Genomic DNA, 19,690 nt, shown 5'->3' with positions numbered 1-19,690 from the left:
GCATGAAATTGTTTGAGTTCAGCAGCAGCTTTTCCAGTGGTTCCCTCAGTACTGATTGGTAGGACAGTGGCCATTAGAACTACTGAGGCAGGATATGGAAAAACACAGCAACAAGTGGAACACAGCAAATAGCACTTCCTGGAGAAATAATCTTTTGACACTGTGCAGTATGTGTTAATCTTTTGAAGCTGTGCAGCACATGTTGACCAGCTCTGTACTGCCTGTTATGCAAAATATTTCAGATGCAGGTATAAGTATAGCATAGTAAAAGAAATGAACTGATTATAGTACATTCTCATTTTCCCTGGTGATATTTGCAACTAAGCTTTCATTGCCAATAAAGTTATCATCTAGCCCTTATGAGTTATAATTCATAATATATACATATATGCCTCCGCACTGTTTTGCAGCAAAAAGTGATGCAGTACTTTTCTAGATGCAAGCTATGTAAAAGTGTCACGTTTTCACTAATAAACACTTGGAAACATTATTACACATTCTATTAGAGAAAAAGAGGAAAACAAAATAAAAGTATTACTCATGGATATACAGGAAGATGTGAAATTATTTCATGCAGCTTGTTGAAATTATAGCAATATAGATCTTGAAAGTATAAAAAATCCTGTCTTCACAAGTTAGTTGGGAAACTAAAGGCAATTATGTACATGGCAGGTGTGGACTATATGGAATATCAGAAAGTAGACAATAAATCAGACAAACATTTATCTGCTAGTCAGAGATATATCATTTTTAAGAGAAAATGCTTTTTGAATTAAAAACATAGTTGACAGCATTATGACTGGGTATCTGAAAGTCACTGCCAAGTTATTATCATTCTTAACATCCTTTAACAGGTATTCCTCACTTGAGCTTCAGTGTCAGTGTGAATCACTGTTAAAATAATTCTCAGGTGATAAAAATTTTGTTAAAAATTTTCTCATGGCATTAACTGGTTTATATATTATTTATTTCAACTGTGATGTGAAATGCATTGAAGACTACTATCTGGTATTCCTTGTTGCTGTGCAAAGTTCATTATTTTGAAAGCTTTTTCTGATGCAGTGAAGAATAGAAAAAGCCGTAATATGTGTGGTAATTTTTTAATGAGTAATATGTTATAGTGACTGAATACCATTTAATGGAATACCAATAGGGTGTATTTTTTGGGTCTATATTATAACATCGAAGTCTTAAAACTTCGAATGTTATAATATCGACCCCAATTCAGCGAACACTTGAAACAGAGAAGCTGCAGAACACCGAATATTTTCCTAGGGAAAGAATTCAGTGGGCCATTTCTGCTGCTTTGCTATTTCCTCGACTGTGGTGCGAAGTTGATGGACCAGGTTAAGGTAAGTGTGCGAATGGACCAAGGTAAGGTGAGTGCGCGATAGTTAGAGACCTTAGGGATAGGGAGAGGGTAAGGTGAGTGTGCGATAGTTAGGGACCTTAGGGTTAGGGAGGGGGTAAGGTGAGTGTGCGTTAGTTAGGGACCTTAGGGTTTGGGAGCAGGTAAGGTGAGTGTGCGTTAGTTAGGGACCTTAGGGTTAGTGTTGGGTTAAGGTAAGTGGATAGCTAGTACTTTATGCATGGTTTAGTGTAGGGTTCTATGAAGTGTGTATGTGTGGATTATGTATTTTGGTGTGCTTGTGCTGTGTGTGTGTATTCTTGGAACAGTGAATTTTTTCCCTTGGAAATAAATTGCTGTTCTGAGCATTCGAATATATCACATTTCGAGATTCCAAGGTCGAGCTTACGGTGTTCGACATTTTGGAATTTCGATAATGTGATATAGACCCATATTTTTTTTGTTAAATCCCACACATAATGGCTGATAATAGTAAACACTGCTGTGGGAAGTGCTGAAATGGCTACTGTTTGGAATCATGTACATCATGTAAACAATTAACTTAGTCTGTGATATGGCACATTATCAAACTTAATTTTGTGCAGGCAGTGTCACTTGTTGCAGGAATTATATGAAACATTTGTAGGGCTATAACAATAAGCTACATAAATATTTACATGGTACACTTTATGTTTCATTACTGAAATGATAGCTCATAAAAATGACTTGCCGTAATGCTATGAAGAAGAGGTGCCACCTGAGGCATACCTAAAGACTATGCCTGGTACAACACTGACAGAAAGTTGAATATTTTGTGCAACACGTTAGTATGATTACTGTTTTAATAAACATATTCTGTCATTTCTATTTAGCACCAGTTTTCTCTGTATCCTGAAACAACCTTTATAAAAGACAATCATTCTGCTACTGTCCATAGTGGTACACTCTCACAGGGTGAGGTGAGATTTCTTAATGTCTAATTTGGCATAATCTGACATCTTTGCTGAACCAAGCATTTCTTCTTCAAACATCAGGCCATACCTGGTACCTTCACATTTCAGAGAAAAGACATGCTCATGTTGTCTTATAAAGGCATTTAATATGCTGAAATTGAAATAGAGACTCAGGACTCATTCTTTGTCACTATATACCTTGCCTATGTTCATGTAAGGCTATTGGAGTATGTCCTTGGTCTGTTAAAGGACTTGTGCTCAAGTCCCCAGTGCTATCATTTAAACATTTGAATAGTTTCAGCTTTACTTTCCTCCTGAATTCTTTGGCACCAAAATAGTAGACAAAAGGATCCAAACAACAGTTCAAACTGTTCATTGCAAGAGAAAGTTTGTAAGCAACGTACAGAGTCTTCCCTTTAATGCTGTAAATAATGTGAGATATATGCAGTACTGTATTAGGCAAATAGCATATGAGAAAGACAATGAGGACAACTATTATTAAGTAAATGGTCTGCTTCTTTATGTTCCTCTGCTCAGTCCCATAGTTCTTAAGCAGGACCTTAATTACTGAAATATAGCAGCATACTATAATGATGCATGGTAGAAGAAAAAATACAACAAACTGAAAGATATAATAAATATAGAAATATATTTTTCTTGGGAACATTGTCTTTGGCAACACATCAAAACATGTTGTAATGTTTAAAGCTGTAACATTGAATGTGAGATCATTGATCATAAGTGGAATATGGACGGCTAGAACAAATAGCCAAATAAAGATGCATGTCAGTGCTGCAATTCTGACTGTCCTTAGGTGAGTTGTATGTATAGGATGTACAATGCCCAGGTATCGCTCAAAACTTATAAAAGTCATTGTCAAAATGGAGCAATGCATGTTTCCAAAGAACAAAATGGTGCTGAGCCTGCAGAATGCGCCCCCAAATATCCAGTTGTTTTTATTCATATGGTATAGAGCTTGGAAAGGAAGCATCACACTATATAAAACATCTGTTAGTGCCAAGTTACAGGCAAAAATGATTGTTGGACTCTTTGGTTTTGTGTCACACACCAGTAACCAAAAACTTAGCAGATTGAGCGGCGTGCTTATGATGAAAATGAATAGATATATCACAGGTAAGGCTGTATGCAATGTTTTATCTCTTAGCATGTCCAGTGTGCTGTTTTGAAGAGTTTGGCTTTGAACAGCAGTGTTTGTAAATGCACTTGTGAATACAGTTGTAACCTGTACCATTTTCATTTCCAAAACTTGATAATTAGTTAGTAGTTACTTTTTCATTCTAGAAATAAGAAACAAAAATACAGTTAGCTAAATCAGATTATTAGTAAACAGATGCTGGTTAATATAGCAAAAGAAACAAAAAGAAAATCCCTTATACAAAGTAAACATGATTATAAACTCATTAATACATGTACAGTCAAGTATTGCTAAAATCTCAAAGAGAATTTGTATGGTATTGCACATTCCAAGAGACCAGTTACTGTCTATGTGAATAACTGCGATAACATCATATGATATTTTAGTGCCCATCCCTTACTTTATATGAATGAAGGGATTATTGATCAGAAATAACTGTAGAAAAGAGTGGACACTGGAGACAGTATATCACTTTATAAAGTCTGCGTTCTTAGGGCAGAGTGTCTTAACAAACTGGATACATTTTAGTAGCATTTGCAAGAATTATTTTACTGTGGAATCTCTATATTAAGATTAAGACCAAATATTATTATTAGGTAAATGTTATATAATGGATAAGTATTATTAGCTATGGCTAGTTCCTCTTTGAGTTGCCAGTTTTATGTAGCAAAAAGGAAAACAGCATTTGTGAAGCACCTGAAAGAGAAGTTTATACTAAATCCTGTGTCTGCCATCTCAGCCAGTTGCTTCCCATTACTTCCTCTGGGCGAGGTAAGCACAGATATGTATTTCACTGTACTCTTGATGAAAATTCTTTGCAAGGGCTTTTGTTCTAAATCCATTTGAAAAACACCAGTGACTACATCAAGTTGCCATTGCAACCTTTTTATTGAATACAACATGTTTCTAACCATGAACAGCATAATTATGCAACAGCAGCATACTCCAAGCACACACATAATCCTGCTTCATACTTTCAGGTGGTTTATGAACCACCCTTCTGGTGACCTTATCCATGCCAAATCATCTTGGCATTTGAAACCTCAGGAGTACAGTATCTGCACTTGCTTGTGCTGTCAGACAACAACCAAACCAACCTTAAGGCCCAGGAAAAAAGGGGAGAAGCAAAAGGGGGGAAATTCTGTCCCATATTGGCCACTGGGTGCCTCTCCAGGTCCTCCTTTCCCTGTCAAATTAAAATGTAAAAAAAGAAGATTCATTTCATTTTATCACCATTTTATTAGCATTATCACCTAAGAGCATTTCAATAAATAATGCAAAATTCAAATTCAATAAATCATGACCGACATCAGATAAATGCACACCATCTGACTGGAACCGAAGAGGATTTTTGTCCTGTAAGTCCCATTCAATTACATGGAAACTCAGTGCTGGAGCTGCAAGACCAACTCTATGGTCACAAATTTTCTCACTGATTCTTCCATGTAAGTAAGTTTCACTTTGCACCACCAAAGTCAATATGGTCTGCAATGTTTAATGTTTGCAACTTATTTTCTTGGGTGGCAAAAGCCACAGTACCTTTTTGGCTGGGCTTGTATATGCCCTAAGGCCGATAGCCTAGTACCTACCTATGAACTAAAATTATGTCAATAAAAAAGGCAAAATGCTGACTGCAGTTGCATTTGAGATACAGTATAAATAAACAGAAATATCTGTCATGCAAAAAACAAGTCTCTGGATGATGGCTGACCAACAAATGATGGAGCCTGGATAGATAGACTGGGACAAAAACAACATCTTCAGTACAACAGCCAACAGACATCTCTTAGCAGCACACTAATATCATTCCTCCCTAAACAAAAACTGAACACACTGCAAACCTGGATGGTCACTCAAACTACTTCAATTGCAGATGATCTAAACCTAGATTGAGACCATTGGGCCAGGCTGAAGCTGTGTTAGCTGCTAGTAGGGTGTATGAATGCCCAAATAATACCACATGTATCGTACCTAAAAAAGAAACAGACATTACCATAAAATACTTCACATGATGTACGTTAAAAAGGCATTAGATGATCGACATCCTAATCTCTTTATGACTTCAATACACTGTCTCTCTCTAGCCAAATCAATAGCTCTATCAATATGGAAAGAGTGTGGGGAGGATACCTAAACTGGAGAAATTCTAGACTTGTAATTTTTTCTGTAAAACAGTGCCAAACATACTGGGGACAATACTTCTATTACGTGATTCTTGAGCAACTAAGTTGAAGTGTGAAATAGGAGAATGTCAGTTAAATAGTGTCTTACCCCACTGAACCATACACGATATTGCTGAGGAATCCGTGAATAGCTGGCTCAAGTGACCTTAAGATTGTTGCTTCATCTTAGATTAACAGAGACAGATATGCTATCACCCAAAAAGTAGACATCCCCCAGGTTAAATGAAGAAAATCCCCAACTAAAAAGCTAGCAGATCTAGCCCGGTAACCAAAGTCATGTACTTGACATATAGGGGATGACTTTAATAATTGACTTAGTTTTTGGTGTCATTCTAAGGGGTGCAATATTTGTCAGCATGGAAGGAAATGGTCAACAGACCAAGCTACTTTGCCAGTAATGGTCTGCACTTCTGTCATATAGACTTTTAAATATTAGCTAAAACATTGTCTTCCCCATAGGGCCTTCTTAGGCAATGCCAAACTGAAAGTACTTCTGAAATAGCAACTCAAAACCAAGAAATTCTCTAGGTATTACTGCTCAATGCTAACAGTCTAAGCAAGAAAATCCACTCCCTGGAAGCTCTCTTCACCCTAGAGTGCTGATGTCTGTGTGGTTAGTGAGACATGGTTTAAAGCCACAAAGAGCACATCATCAGTGCAAGGTTATAATGCCTTCTACACATTTAGATCAGCTAGTACACAGACAGGGACTAAAGGTGGAGCTGTATTGATCTGCATCAATAATAAATATACCTCAAGTGTGGTCAAACAGGACAATGCACTTGAGCTACTCCATGTTCAAACTACCATAGGCAAAATCCAGCACCACTTCCTTGCAAGCTATAGGTCCTGCTCTATGATCCAGGAAACCCATACCATGTATTTAAATGTATTTGAAGCACTCACCATCCAACCCAATACTATATTCATGGGTGACTTTAATTATCCCACTATTTAACTGGGAATCCTATATGACACCAAATGTACAGGCACATAGATTCATGGATTTTGCAAACACAAACTCCCTAGATGTTTTTTTTTAATACACCAACCAGGTGTACAACCATACTGGATCTGGTCCTCACTAATATGGGAGAGGGCTGCACACCCCTAGTGTAATGTCTTCCCTGGTAAGGTCAGACAACAAAATGGTTTTCTTTGAAGTAAAAATAAAATCTGGACCCCCAGGTAACCCTGAAATATTCAGGAACTACTCTAAGGCTAACTTGCTGCTATTTATTACGTGATAACCAGGTAAAATGTCAAGCCCCCATAAACCCTAAGAACACTGCTGCCCATGTGGAACTGTTCACAGAAACCCTGTATAAGCATGTTAATAGCTGCACAAAGGCAGTTATACCCATCATGAAGAAGTACAGATCTAACTCAAAAAACAAGCCACCCTGGTGGAATCACAAAATCAGTAGGCTGTATAACAGAAGGAAGAAAATCATGGCAAAAATTAGGAGGTGCAGCACCCAGCAGCAGTAAAGTGCTTTTATCAAACTAAACAAACAACTGAGAGGATAAATAAAGTCTACTAAAGCTAAATGTGAGGTAAATTTGGCCTCCTATGCCAATGACTACCACAATGCATTCTTTAGCTATGTCCAAAACCTCAAAGGCAATACAGAATTGTGTGTACAGCTTATTATAAATGGAGCCACCTATACCGAACCAGAAGATATAGCAAACCTACTGGCTAACAAATCCATCTCTAACTTTACCCCTCTCTAACCCTCATTCTTCCCTCAGGATATACCATCTAATATAACTCTCCCTGCTATCACTAGGGAACAGGTCCTTAATGCTCTCTTGAAGGTCAAGAGCATTCATCAATGGTCCAGACAGTATCCCAGGATGCCTTCTAAATATTATGAAAGAGGTTCTATCAGGTCCCCTGGAATTGCTATTTAACTATATCCTCCAAACAGGCTTTGTGCCTCATGAATGGCGAACAGCAACAGTCATCCCTCTGCACAAAGGCGATCCATCTACAGACCCTGGAAACTACAGAGCCATAAGTCTCAGTAGTTATATGTGAAGATACGAAAGAATTATCATGGAAATGCTCAATGATATAGTAAACCTCCAGACACCATACCCAACCCAGTTGGGTTTCATCAAGGGCAGATCATTCCTGCTCATCCTGGTGGACTTCTTTGAGATGGTCACCAAAGCAATGGATTATGGAAAAATACTTCATACTGCCAATCTTGGCCAGGCCAAACCATTTGTCACAACACCCCACTCGGGTATTGTTGTCAAATTCAGGAGGTTAGGTAAAACCCATATGTTCATAGGTTCATAGGTGTGTACTAGGCTAATGGCCCTGAAGCCTTTACAAGTATAGCCCATAGGATTACCCTGGTATAGTGCCACCCGACCTTAGTTCCCAGTGTCTCTGTCAAGTAGAGCCACTGGATTGATCCCTGGGGTGAATTTTCTATTTCCCATCCACTCATCAAGATTTCTCTTGAAGAGGGCCAGTGAGGTGCTTTGCTTGACATGTATGGGAAGTCTATTACATAGCATGGGCAGTCTCTGGGTTATGAACCTGTCCCTCCAGCATGTTCTGCTGATTGTGGTAATGAGGTTGAGGTCTCTAGAACATGTGGTGCAGATGGATTGAGATTTCTTTAGATGTAGTATTTCTAACAGAGCTGGGTCAGACATGGCTTTGTAAGTCAAGCAGAGATCACCTCTAAGTAGGCGATATGAGACAGAGAATAGTTGGAGTTTTTTGAGTCTGTCCATATAGGACAGTTGTTTAAGGCCTAGGATCCTCTTTGTGAAGTACTTTTGCAGCCTCTCCAGCTATTTCAGGTGTCTAGTGAGGTACATGTCAAATGGGGCATTGTACTCGATGATTGGCCTAATGAGGGAAGAGAAGAGGGAGATAATGACCTCTTTATTCCTGGATGCAAAATCATTAGTAATGAGATGTGCCACATAGAAAGACTTTCTGATCACAGTGGCAATGTGGTGCTCAAAAGAGAGGTTGCTGTCAACCTGTGTTCCCCTTCTGTGTACAGTGGACTACCATCAATGTGGTAATTCATGGAAATGGAGTTTTTCCCAAGGGGGACGATGACACATTTTTTGGCATTGAGCTTAAGGCCATGGTTCTGACACCAGTCGTTGGTTTCATTGAGACCTTTCTGTAAGATGTCAATATCACTTGGGGAGTTAATAATAGCTCCCAACTTACAATAGTCTGCAAACCTTTTCTGCCAGAGTCTCTTCTTGTTGGCCTGGACTTCAGAGAAGTAGATAGCTAACAGGAGAGGATCCAGGACCAAACCCTGTGGGACTCCACTTGTGACTGGTCAGCAGTCTGACTTGGAGTCAGCTACTTTCACACTGTGGGTTCTATCTTTGAGCCAGTTTGCAACCCACCTAGTGATACAGAGGTTGATGCCTAGCGTAGTGAGTTCTTCTATGATTCCTGAGTGGGGAATGTTATCAAAGGCCTTGGCCAGATCAAGGTAGGCTGTTTGAACCACTTTGCCTTCATCCACAGCTCTGGTGACTGACTCAAAGAAGTCGACCAACTTGAGCAGGCATGATCTATCCTTCACAAAACCAAATTGTGTGGGATCCAGAGTTTGGAGATTCCCTATATCCTTGATTATTAGGTCCATGATGATGTGTTCCATAGCTTTGCATATCAGACTCGTCAGGCTAATGGGGCGCTAGTTCCCGGGGTCTGTAGTCGCTCCTCCTTTGTGGAGAGGGATGACTGTAGCAGTGCACCATTTGGTAGGGACAAAGCCTGAGGTGAGGCTGTGATTGAAAAGGGCACACAGGTGAGGTGCCAGTTCACTCTGTAGATCATGTAGAACACAGCCAGGGATATTGTCCGGTCTCATAGAAGCTGTATTCTTGGCCTTGGACAGTGCTGTTTTAACCTGTGCAGCAGTAATACTGGGTGCCTGGCAATCTACTGGTATTGTGACTGGTACTTTGTGGGAGTAAAGTTAGCACTGAATCTGTCGGCCAGTATATTAGCAATATGCATTGGCTCGGTATAGGAGGTACCATTGTGCAGTAGCTCAGAGCAAATCTGGGTATTGCCGTGGAGATTTTTTACATAACTATAGAAGGCCTTGCGGTTGCCTTTACTATCTGCTGAAATTCTGCTTTCATAGCTAGCTTTAGAGAATTTGATGAGGGATCTCAACCTTTTGTTGAGGCTGATAAGGGAGTTTTTCCAGTCTTGGGACTTCACCTTATTCCGCATCAGTTTCCTTCTTCTGTTGTAGATTTGTTTATGGCAGGGGGACCTCCAGATTGGCTTCTGTTTTTTTGAGGAGAGCGTCTTGGTTCTATTGGGTATGGCAAGATCCATGCATTTGTGTACATGTTCGTACAGTGCATTGGTATACGATTCAGTGGTCAAGCAACTATTCTCCATTTGCATGGGTACCGTGAAGTTAGCCACCTCTGTTTTTAGGAGCACAAATTTAGCTTTGGAGAAGCTTTTCATGGTGATTACCTTTGTGGTGGGCGGGGGGTGTGGATTTCCAAGGTGATTAGTTTGTGATCGGATCTAACCAGGGAGGAGTTGACTATTGGTGTAGAGCAATGGTTGCCCATGTTAGTAATGACCAGATCAAGGATGTTGCTACCTCTAGTGGGAGTAAGAACGAGCTGGTCCAGGGAATTGGAATTAATGAATTCCAGAAACTAACACAAAAATGGAGAACAGCAAACAGCATGTAAACAAGAATTACTCAAGTACTTTCACTGAACAGCCTTTATTCACCAGAAAACACAATTCACTTATTCAGTAAGCGCTTTTGTCTTGAAAAGACTTCCTCAGACTGAATTCCAGAAACTGTTGGGCAAGTGTATTGGTACATGAGTAGTTTTCCCAGTTAATGGAGGGGTAGTTGAAATCACCCAGTTTGTGAGTGTTAGGTTGGACCCTAATATTCTTCAGGGTGCTTAAGAACATGGAGTGTGAGCCTTGGGACATAGTTGGGGAACTATAGCAGGCTATGATCTGAATCGCTGTCTTACCCAATGTTACCTGTACCTGAAGTATCTCAGATGCATTATGTTGGGCTACCAGTCTGTAGCTGTGCACATCCTTTATGAATATGGAAACACCACTGCTTTTGGAGCTTCGGTTCAAGTTCTGAAGCCAAAAGGTGTGGAATGAGTTATAGCCTAATAGTGTAGCGATGCTTTCTGCTGCCTTGAACCAGGTCTATGTTACAGCACAAATGTCGATGTTCACCATTTTAAGGAGTGCTTAAAGTGAGTGCATTTTGAGATTTATACTTCTAGCATTGAGCAGCATGACTCTCAGATTGCATTTGTTTGTAGCTATAAGAAACAAAGTGCACACGGTAGCTCAAAGGTTCTCTACAAGATGACTGAAAATGTTAGATAATAGAAAACAAGCAGGAACCACCACAGCTGTAAAATCCGAAATAAGAATTTATTCTTTGAACAAATAGATAAGTGCTTTTGCATGAAAAATCACGCTTCATCAGATCTCTCAGTAAGAAAAGCACATCCAGTTTAAATATCTGTAACAACCAATGACTAAGCACATCAAATTAAAACCATTAAATCATCAAATCAACTAATCAGCTAATTATACAATCAATATTCACATTGAATTAATTCCAAAATAGCAAAGTCTAAAAAGGGGTTGTTTTTATTCTTATTTTTACTTTAGGGAACGTGCCTCTAGTGCTGGTCTTTTGCTTACATGACTATTAAGACCAGGATAACTATGAACTCGCAGCCTCAAAAATCCATTTTAATTCCACAGACTCTAAAAAATTAGGATCACCACCTCTCTCATTTTTATTCACAAGCTGCAATACTATATAGCAGAAACTATGAGAAGTGAAAACAGAAACATGTTTGGCTAACGCATTCTGAAGGTGCATATTCCTTATATCATAGAGATGATTGTAAACTCTATCCTTCAACCTCCTGGAGGTCTTGCCAACATAAAAGCATGTACAGCATTTACAGTATGCAAGATATACCAAATTATTACTGTCACAAGTAGCGGTGAACCTGGGCAGAAATGTAAAGTCTAAGTCAGGATGTTTAAAAACCTGTTCCTTAGATAATGCACCACACGTATTGCATCTATTGCATGGAAAAGTTCTTAAATGTTAGTCTGTATCTCTCAGACCCATATTAATGCCCTTATGTCTTACCTTATCACAGCATAAAAGCCTCTTCAAATTGGGACTATTCCTATATACAAAATGGGGATTATCACCCACTATACCAACTGTCTCCCGATCAACAGTAAGGACATGCCAGTTATGCTTAATAATATTGATCAAGGTGACATTTTCATTTGTATATGTAGTTATAAATGCAAGTTTATTACCTCTCTGATGTGAACCATAATAACATCCAACAGGGGCTAATCCTGATGTTCCAAACACTTCCTTCTTGGCACTCTCTAGAAGTGCCTTCTTATAGCCCCTTTCACTAAATAATCGATCCAGCCACTCAACCTGGGCTTGTAAATCATTAGGATCTTTAGATATTCTTTTGATCCTATGATATTGCCCTTTCACTAAATTGGAAAAAACAAATCTAGGATGCATACTATCAAATTGTAACAAAGCATTTTTCCAACAGGATTTTCGGTATAATTTTGTATATATCTTACTTAAACTATCCTTGCCCATAGTCAAATCCAAAAAATCAACACTGATTTCAGAACTTGTCATAGTAAATCTTAAGAAATCCATTGTTGACTCTAAATACCGTACAAATTGACACAATTCAGATGGTTCCCCATCCCAAAACAACAAGATATCATTAACAAAATGCCTATATAGGTGTACTTGAGAGAAATAAGCACAGTTAAACAAAAACTTCTTCTCCAATAGTAAACCACTAAATTAGCATATGAGTTAGCACATGGGGTGCCCATAGTGACACCTCATTGCTGTAGGTATAATTGGCCATTAAACATGAAGACATTGTTAGACAATACTATGTCAAGTAAAGTGCAAAGTAAAACCACTTCATCATTTGTTGCAGCCTCCATTTCACTCATCATCTCCATAATAGCCTCTATTCCGTATGCATTGGGTATCGAAGTAAAAAGATTTTTAACATCCAAAGTTACCAAGATATATCTAGGAGATAAAGCCTCCTTAGCATGGATATCAATATCTTTCAATAACTGGATAGTGTCCTTTAATATAGTAGGAATATTTTTTACAATAGGTCCCAATTGCTTTTCAAGGTAAATTGACATGGCCTCAGTCATCCATCCCCCACCTGCCACTATAGGCCTCAAAGGAGGTGAAGTTAGGGACTTATGCATCTTCGATAATCCCTTCATGTGTGGAATATACGGATATTCTACATAAAGGTATTCATAGAGGTCACGTTTAATCTGCCTACACATTAATAAATCATATAAATTGTCATGTACTGATCTCACTATCCTTATAAATTGATCATTGTCCAAGGCAACATATGTTTCAGCATCTTCAAGTAATAAGTACGTGGCATTCACATAATCAGCATAATTCATCAGCACAATCCCCCCACCCTTATCAGCCAGTCTGACCATCACATTAACATCACTCTGTAGAAGCTTTAAGGCTTCTCTTTGATCATGATTTAAATTAAAATAACAACATTTACATTTGTTAATATGATAGAAACTCTCATATATTTCCTTTTCACAAATTTTTATAAAACATTCAATGTGCATAGGTAACAATGGAAAAAATTAACTTTTACGTTTCATGTCAAGCTAATGGGGCGGTAATTTCCAGGGTTGGTGGTGGCACCACCCTTGTGAAGGGGGGACCACAGTCGCCATGCGCCCCTGGAGTGAGTATCCCTGAGTGAGGGTAAGGCTAAAAGATTAAGCCTGTCCTGGGCGTGGTTTATTTCCTCATTGAGTTCACACAGCACACAGCAGGGACACCATCCATCACCATGGTGTTTTGTTTTTTTTGCTTTGGAGCAGTTCTCACCTTGGCGTTGGAGATGGTTGGGGGGCTACAATCCTCTGGTATAGATATCTCCTTGGGGGGAGGGGGAGGGGGTTGGGCCTGTCACAGTATGTTGGCAGTGTGTGGTGTGTGTAATAGTAGTAATCATCATTTTATCATTTAATTCTTCTCATATCTGGGGTTTTTTTCTACCTTTTTCAAGCATAACCTTATGATTGTGTTTCAAGCAAAAAGAGCTTTGATTAACTTGTTCATTATCTTTAGTGTCTTTTTGATACAACAGTTTGAGGGCAACATTGTGCCCAAACATTCTGAGATCTATAAGGAGTTTAGTTACATCAGTACCTGTAGATGGAACGAATGACAATCCTTTGTCAAGTAGTGAATATTCAGTTGCAGTTAAAACATGTTCAGATAAATTGAAAACCAAATCACTCTTCTTCTGGTCCATCGCTGGGCATTGTTGATATCCCCTGAGTACTTCCTCTGTCTTCAACCCCTGCTGGCTGATCTCATTCATGACGTCGCCCTCATTCATACTGGCAATGGTAAAAAATTATCTAGGTTACGTAAAGATGATACCTTGGGCTTGGCATCACTGTTGGAAGGCATATTCATTAAAGTCTGTTGATTAGGTGGTGGTGTCTGCCCCTGCATAGAATCAGTTATTAGCCCTGAGTGCTCAGGCATCATACTAGCAGTAGCCAGTTCAACCATAGCAGTTGCAGTGGTAGACGTTGTTGCTATAACTGGCAAAATAAGTTTGCGATCATTTACATTCAGACCTTCAGTCATAGTAGCCCGATTGTCATCAGCATTCAGAATCACATTGCTGTTAGTGTTCATATTCATGCCATTATTACTATTGGCCCTCGGCCAAACGAATACGTTACCAAGACTGAAGTCTTTGAAATCACGCTGCAGCTTACGCTGCTTGACTTGCTGCAATCTGCTACTATATAATGATACTTTAGTACAGGTGTTGGCTAATAAGTCAATACAAGTATTGCTTTTAAAACAAAGGGATAAATCTTTATATACAGTCTCTAACTTATGGTTAAGCTCTTGCTCAATTGGTTGAAAATGATCAATTAGTAATTGCATTTATTTATGTCCCAGCTCACTGTTTAACTGCTGCAATCTTCAACCCAGTTCTGGGTGGGTATCCCCATATGTGGACATGCATAACACCCTCATCCCACGTGGAATAATGTGGAAATGCAAACAACCTTCCAGGTGTTGGTGCTGCCACACTAATCTCTGTAATTTATACATATCATTCTCAAAATCTCACAATGGCATATTAAACTCATGAATGTTATGAGTAATACCTGTAGTTGGAGGTATAGAGGGGCAATCCAGCTCCATGCTCAGCAATGGATTATCACATTGAGTAAAAATGGTATTCCATTTAAGTTGCAAATCACTCCTTACATTGTTGGTAGCCATCTCCAAAGACGTTAAATCTGCAATGTGGCCACAGTAGTACCAAGAAGCAACACAGAATATAAGAAACAAAGTGCACACTGTAGCCCAAAAGGTTCTCTCCAAGATGTCTGAAAATGTTAGATAATAGAAAATAAGCAGGAACCACCACAGCTGTAAAATCCAAAATAAGAATTTATTCTTTGAACAAACAGATAAGCACTTTCGCATGAAACAAATCATGCTTCATCAGATATCACAGTAAGAAAAGCACATCCAGTTTAAATATCTGTAACAACCAGTGACTAAGCACATCAAATTAAAACCATTAAATCATCAAATCAACTAATCAGCTAATTATACAATCAACATTCACATTGAATTAATTCCAAAATAGCAAGATCTAAAAAGGTTTTTTTTCATGCGAAAGCGCTTATCTGTTTGTTCAAGGAATAAATTCTTATTTTGAATTTTACAGCTGTGATGGTTCCTGCTTGTTTTCCATTATCTAACATTTATTTGTAGCTATTTCCACTGTAATATAATCATTCTTTGGAACACCGCCTAAAAAAGCACTATAGGGGTGGCAAGAGCCTTTTCCAGTATCCGGAAGCCCAGGGTTGACAAATGCAGGCCATCTCTGGCAAAGCATTGAGGTCTGTCAGTCATGTCATCCCAGGCAGACAGATACCAGATCCCCTTAGAATGATGACACCAGAATCATAGCCAATTGTTGAAATCAATCATTTTCTGCTTGTACTGTGGTATCATTCTGGGTGACGGTAGGATGCTGATGGCTTTATAATCTGAGAGCTCCTCGATGTCTCTTTTCTTGTAATTCAGGGGGGTATGTCTCAGGCCATTCACACCCACATGTACAATGACAGAATCATATTTGTACCTGCTGTTGAGGGACCTAAGTGCATGCATTGTGTGACAGATCCTGGCACCTGACAGACAGCTGACTGTTACTTTCGCCTTATTCAACCTAGTGATTGGGACATCAGTGTGCCTTACTATTGAGTCACCTATGACTAGTGTGTTGGGCATGCTGTTTTGCCTTAGGGGCTTTGGTTGAGTGGCACACTGTTTAGGAGAGTTATGTGTCTCATAATTAATGTTGTGTTGTGGTGGTCAAGTACACTTCTGCCTTGGAGGTCTCTCCTGTTTGGGTAGATTTTTATTGAGAGCCTCCCCAAAAGTGGGTGTGTGGTTTGTGTTTTTATGTGAAGGCAGTACTGGTGTGTATTCTGGAGGGCTATGTGTTCCATGTGGTGTGTTGCAAGTGTTGACCTTATATAAGTGCATCTCTCACAAGTCTGAGTGTTGGCAGGTAAGAGGAGAGGCAGTTGCTACATTGCTTCAGGATGCCCAAGTTCACAGAGTTAATAGGAAAAAGCACAGGGAACTGACCTTTAGATATGCTGGCGGGGGGTGGAAATTAATAAGTACTGGAGTTGTTTCCTTGTAGAATGTTTAGTGCTGGTAGCACTTTTATGTGCTACAAAATTTGCTACAAGAAGTCTGGTAAAGTGTTAAACTAATAAGCTAGTAAAAGTGCAGGAGAGGAGAGAACTAGCAGATCTAAGGGAAAAATTGAAGAGCAGACTTTGGCACCACTCAGAAGCTTACAAACAGTCATAGTACAGCAAATCTGTATCTGGACTAGATTAGTTATAGGAAAGGTGCAAAATAAGTGCAGATGTGGGCTTTTAACCAGAACATTGAAAGAAATGGAAAAAACTGCCCTAACGGCCAATAAGCTACAATTTCTGGGCCAGAAACCACTGCTCTTGTGGTAGATAGGCTACCTAGTGCTTACCACTCTGACTGATAAGCTAAAAGGCTTCCCTTCAACACAGAAAGGCTTGGGGGGGGGGCTCAGAAACTTAAAAACAGTCCTAGATACAGCAAATCTGTACTTGGACTAAACTAGTTACAGGAAAGGTGGGAAACAAGAGCAAACACAGGATTTTAAACTAGAAAGTTGAAAGAGATGGAAAAACTGCCCAAACGGACAATAAACTACAATTTGTGGGCAAGAAACCACTCCTCTTGTGGTAGATAGGCTACCTAGTGCTTACAACTGACTGACAAGCTAGAAGGCTTCCTTCCAACACAGAAAGGCTTTGGGGGTCTCAGAAGCTACTAACAGTCCTGAATACAGCAAGCCTTTATTTGGACTAGACTAGTTACAGGAAAGGCAGGAAAAAAAGCACAATTGTGGGCTTTTAAACCAGAAAGTTGAAAGAGATGGAAAAAACTGCCCAAACAGCCAATACACTACAATTTTGGGGCCAGAACCACTCCTCTTGTGATAAATAGGGTGGCCTAATGGTTAAGGTGTTTGCCTTACAAACACAAGGTGCAGGGTTTGAGTCTCACAAGGAATAACTGGCTAGGCTTAAAATGGCTCGCAAGGGCAGTTAGCTTAGTACTAACCTATGAGCCTAGCACTTACCACTCCCACTTATAAGCCAGAAGGCTTCCCTCCAACACAGAAAGGCTGGGGGGAGGGCTCAGAAGTTTACGAACAGTCCTGGATACAGAAAATCTGTTTCTGGACTAGACTTGTTAAAGGAAAGGCAGGAACAAGCATAGAATTTTTTTATTTTTCAGAAAGCAGCTAAAACTGCACTAAAAACAATTCAGGTGCAGTGCAAGCTAGCACACTTGAGGGTGTAGCAGTATTAAAGCAAATCCAGTTAAAATAAATGCAATTTATTCGAAATGTATTCTGAACTAAATTTAATTCTTGTTTTATTCAACTCTGAACAGTTAAAAAGTGCCAAAAAGTATACTTATCAGCTGAGAAACACACTCAGAACACAAAGGGATTTTTTTTGCTAGTAAAGTGTAAGTGGAGGAAGGAGAAGCAGAAGCTAATTCAAGGTTAAGCAACTAAGTGGATTGGCCTTCTCAAATGTTCTCTCTGCATTAGGTAGAATGAACACTAGACTGGGAGTGTCCAAGTCAAATTTACAGTAGGGGTGGGCAACTGCAAAGCCACCAATGATAACAAACATCACAGGAATAGGGTGGATGGGAGGAAGAAAACCAGTTTCAGTACAAATCAGAACAAAAAACAATGCCAGCAAATATATATAAAATAATTCAGACAGCAAATATATAAAATAATACAGTCACCAAATATATAAAATAATTCAGTCAGGCAAAAGTTAAGACAATGCAGAACCCTGAAAAGAAAAAAAGTGCCAAGAAATATACTTATCAGCAATATATTTCCAGATTGCTTGAGACCACTCTTCAGTCAGAACACAAGGAGTTTCTAACAGTGTATGCAGGAATTTAAAAACACAACCTATTTTTAAATCAGCAAGCTTTGAAACAATCAAAAAACAGAAAAGCTGTTAGACCAATTTTATAAACTTTAACACAACCACAGGAATGGGGGGTGGGCAGTTTCAGTACAGATCAGAAACAAAAAGCAATGACAGCAAATATATAAAATAATTCAATCAGCAAATATATAAAATAATACAGTCAACAAACATATAAAATAATTCAGTCATGCAAAAGTTAAGATAATGCAGAACTATGAAAAGTTAAAGTGCCAAGAAATATACTTATCAGCAATATATTTCCAGACTGGTTGAGAGCACTCTTCAGTCAGAACACAAGAAGATTCTAACAGTGTATGCAGGAATTTACAAATAAGGACTATTTTTAAATTAGCCAGCCTTGAAGCAATGAGATAACAGAAAGCTGTTAGACCAGTTTTATAAACTTTAAAACCACAGCAAGAATGGGGGGGGGGGCAGTTTCAGTACAGATCAGAAACAAAATAACAATCCCAGCAAATATATAAAATACTTCAGTCAGGCAAATATTAAGACAGTGCTGAACTCTGAAAAGTTAAAGTGCCAGGAAATATACTTTTCAGCAATATATTTCCAGATTGTCAGTGAGCACACTTCAGTCAGAACACAAATAGTTTCTAACAGTGTATGCAGGAATTTGAAAATACAGACTATTTTTTTTAAATCAACAAGCCTTGAAACAATCAAAAACAGAAAAGCTGTAAGACCAGTTTTATAAACTTTAACACAACCACAGGAATGGGGGGCAGTTTCAGTACAGATCAGAAACAAAAAACAATGCCAGGACATATATAAAATAATTCAGTCAGCCAGTATCTAAAACAATTCAGTCAGGTGAAAATTAAGACAATGCAGAACTCTGAAAAGTTAAAGCACTAAGAAACATACTTGTCAACGATATATTTCCAGATTGTTTGAGAGCACTCTACATTCAGGACACAAGGAATTTTTAACAGTATATGCAGGAATTTACAAATAGGGACTATTTTTAAATCAGCAAGCCTTGAAGCAATCAGATAACATAAAAGCTGTTAGACCAGTTTTATAAACTTTAAGACAACCACAGGAATAGGAGGAATCAGTTTCAGTACAGATCACAAACAAAAAACAATGCCAGCAAATATATAAAATAATTCAGTCAGGCAAAAATTAAGACAATGGCGAACTCTGAAAAGTTAAAGTTCCAAGAAGTAGACTTATCAGCGGTATATTTCCAGATTGTTTGAAAACACTCTTCAGTCAGAATACAAGGAGTTTCTAACAGTGTATGCAGGAATTTACAAATAGGGACTATTTTTAAATCAGCAAGCCTTGAAGCAA

General features: G+C 38.8%; 1 protein-coding gene across 1 annotated transcript in view; it reads right to left on the bottom strand.

Annotated features, from left to right (window-relative positions):
- Window positions 1-2,366: 2,366 nt before the first annotated feature.
- Window positions 2,367-19,690, bottom strand: part of LOC122802725 (P2Y purinoceptor 8-like) — a 153,454-nt gene continuing 136,130 nt past the window's right edge. The window contains exon 3 of the mRNA XM_044072487.1: window positions 2,367-3,599. Coding sequence (XP_043928422.1) covers window positions 2,492-3,559 — 1,068 coding nt within the window. The 5' untranslated portion in view covers window positions 3,560-3,599 and the 3' untranslated portion in view covers window positions 2,367-2,491. The remainder of the gene's footprint in view (window positions 3,600-19,690) is intronic.

This window comes from Protopterus annectens, chromosome 5.part0, assembly GCF_019279795.1.
Source record: "Protopterus annectens isolate FY-2018-M chromosome 5.part0, PAN1.0, whole genome shotgun sequence".
Taxonomy (NCBI): domain Eukaryota; kingdom Metazoa; phylum Chordata; order Ceratodontiformes; family Protopteridae; genus Protopterus; species Protopterus annectens.
This window is presented reverse-complemented; position numbering and strand designations above follow the sequence as displayed.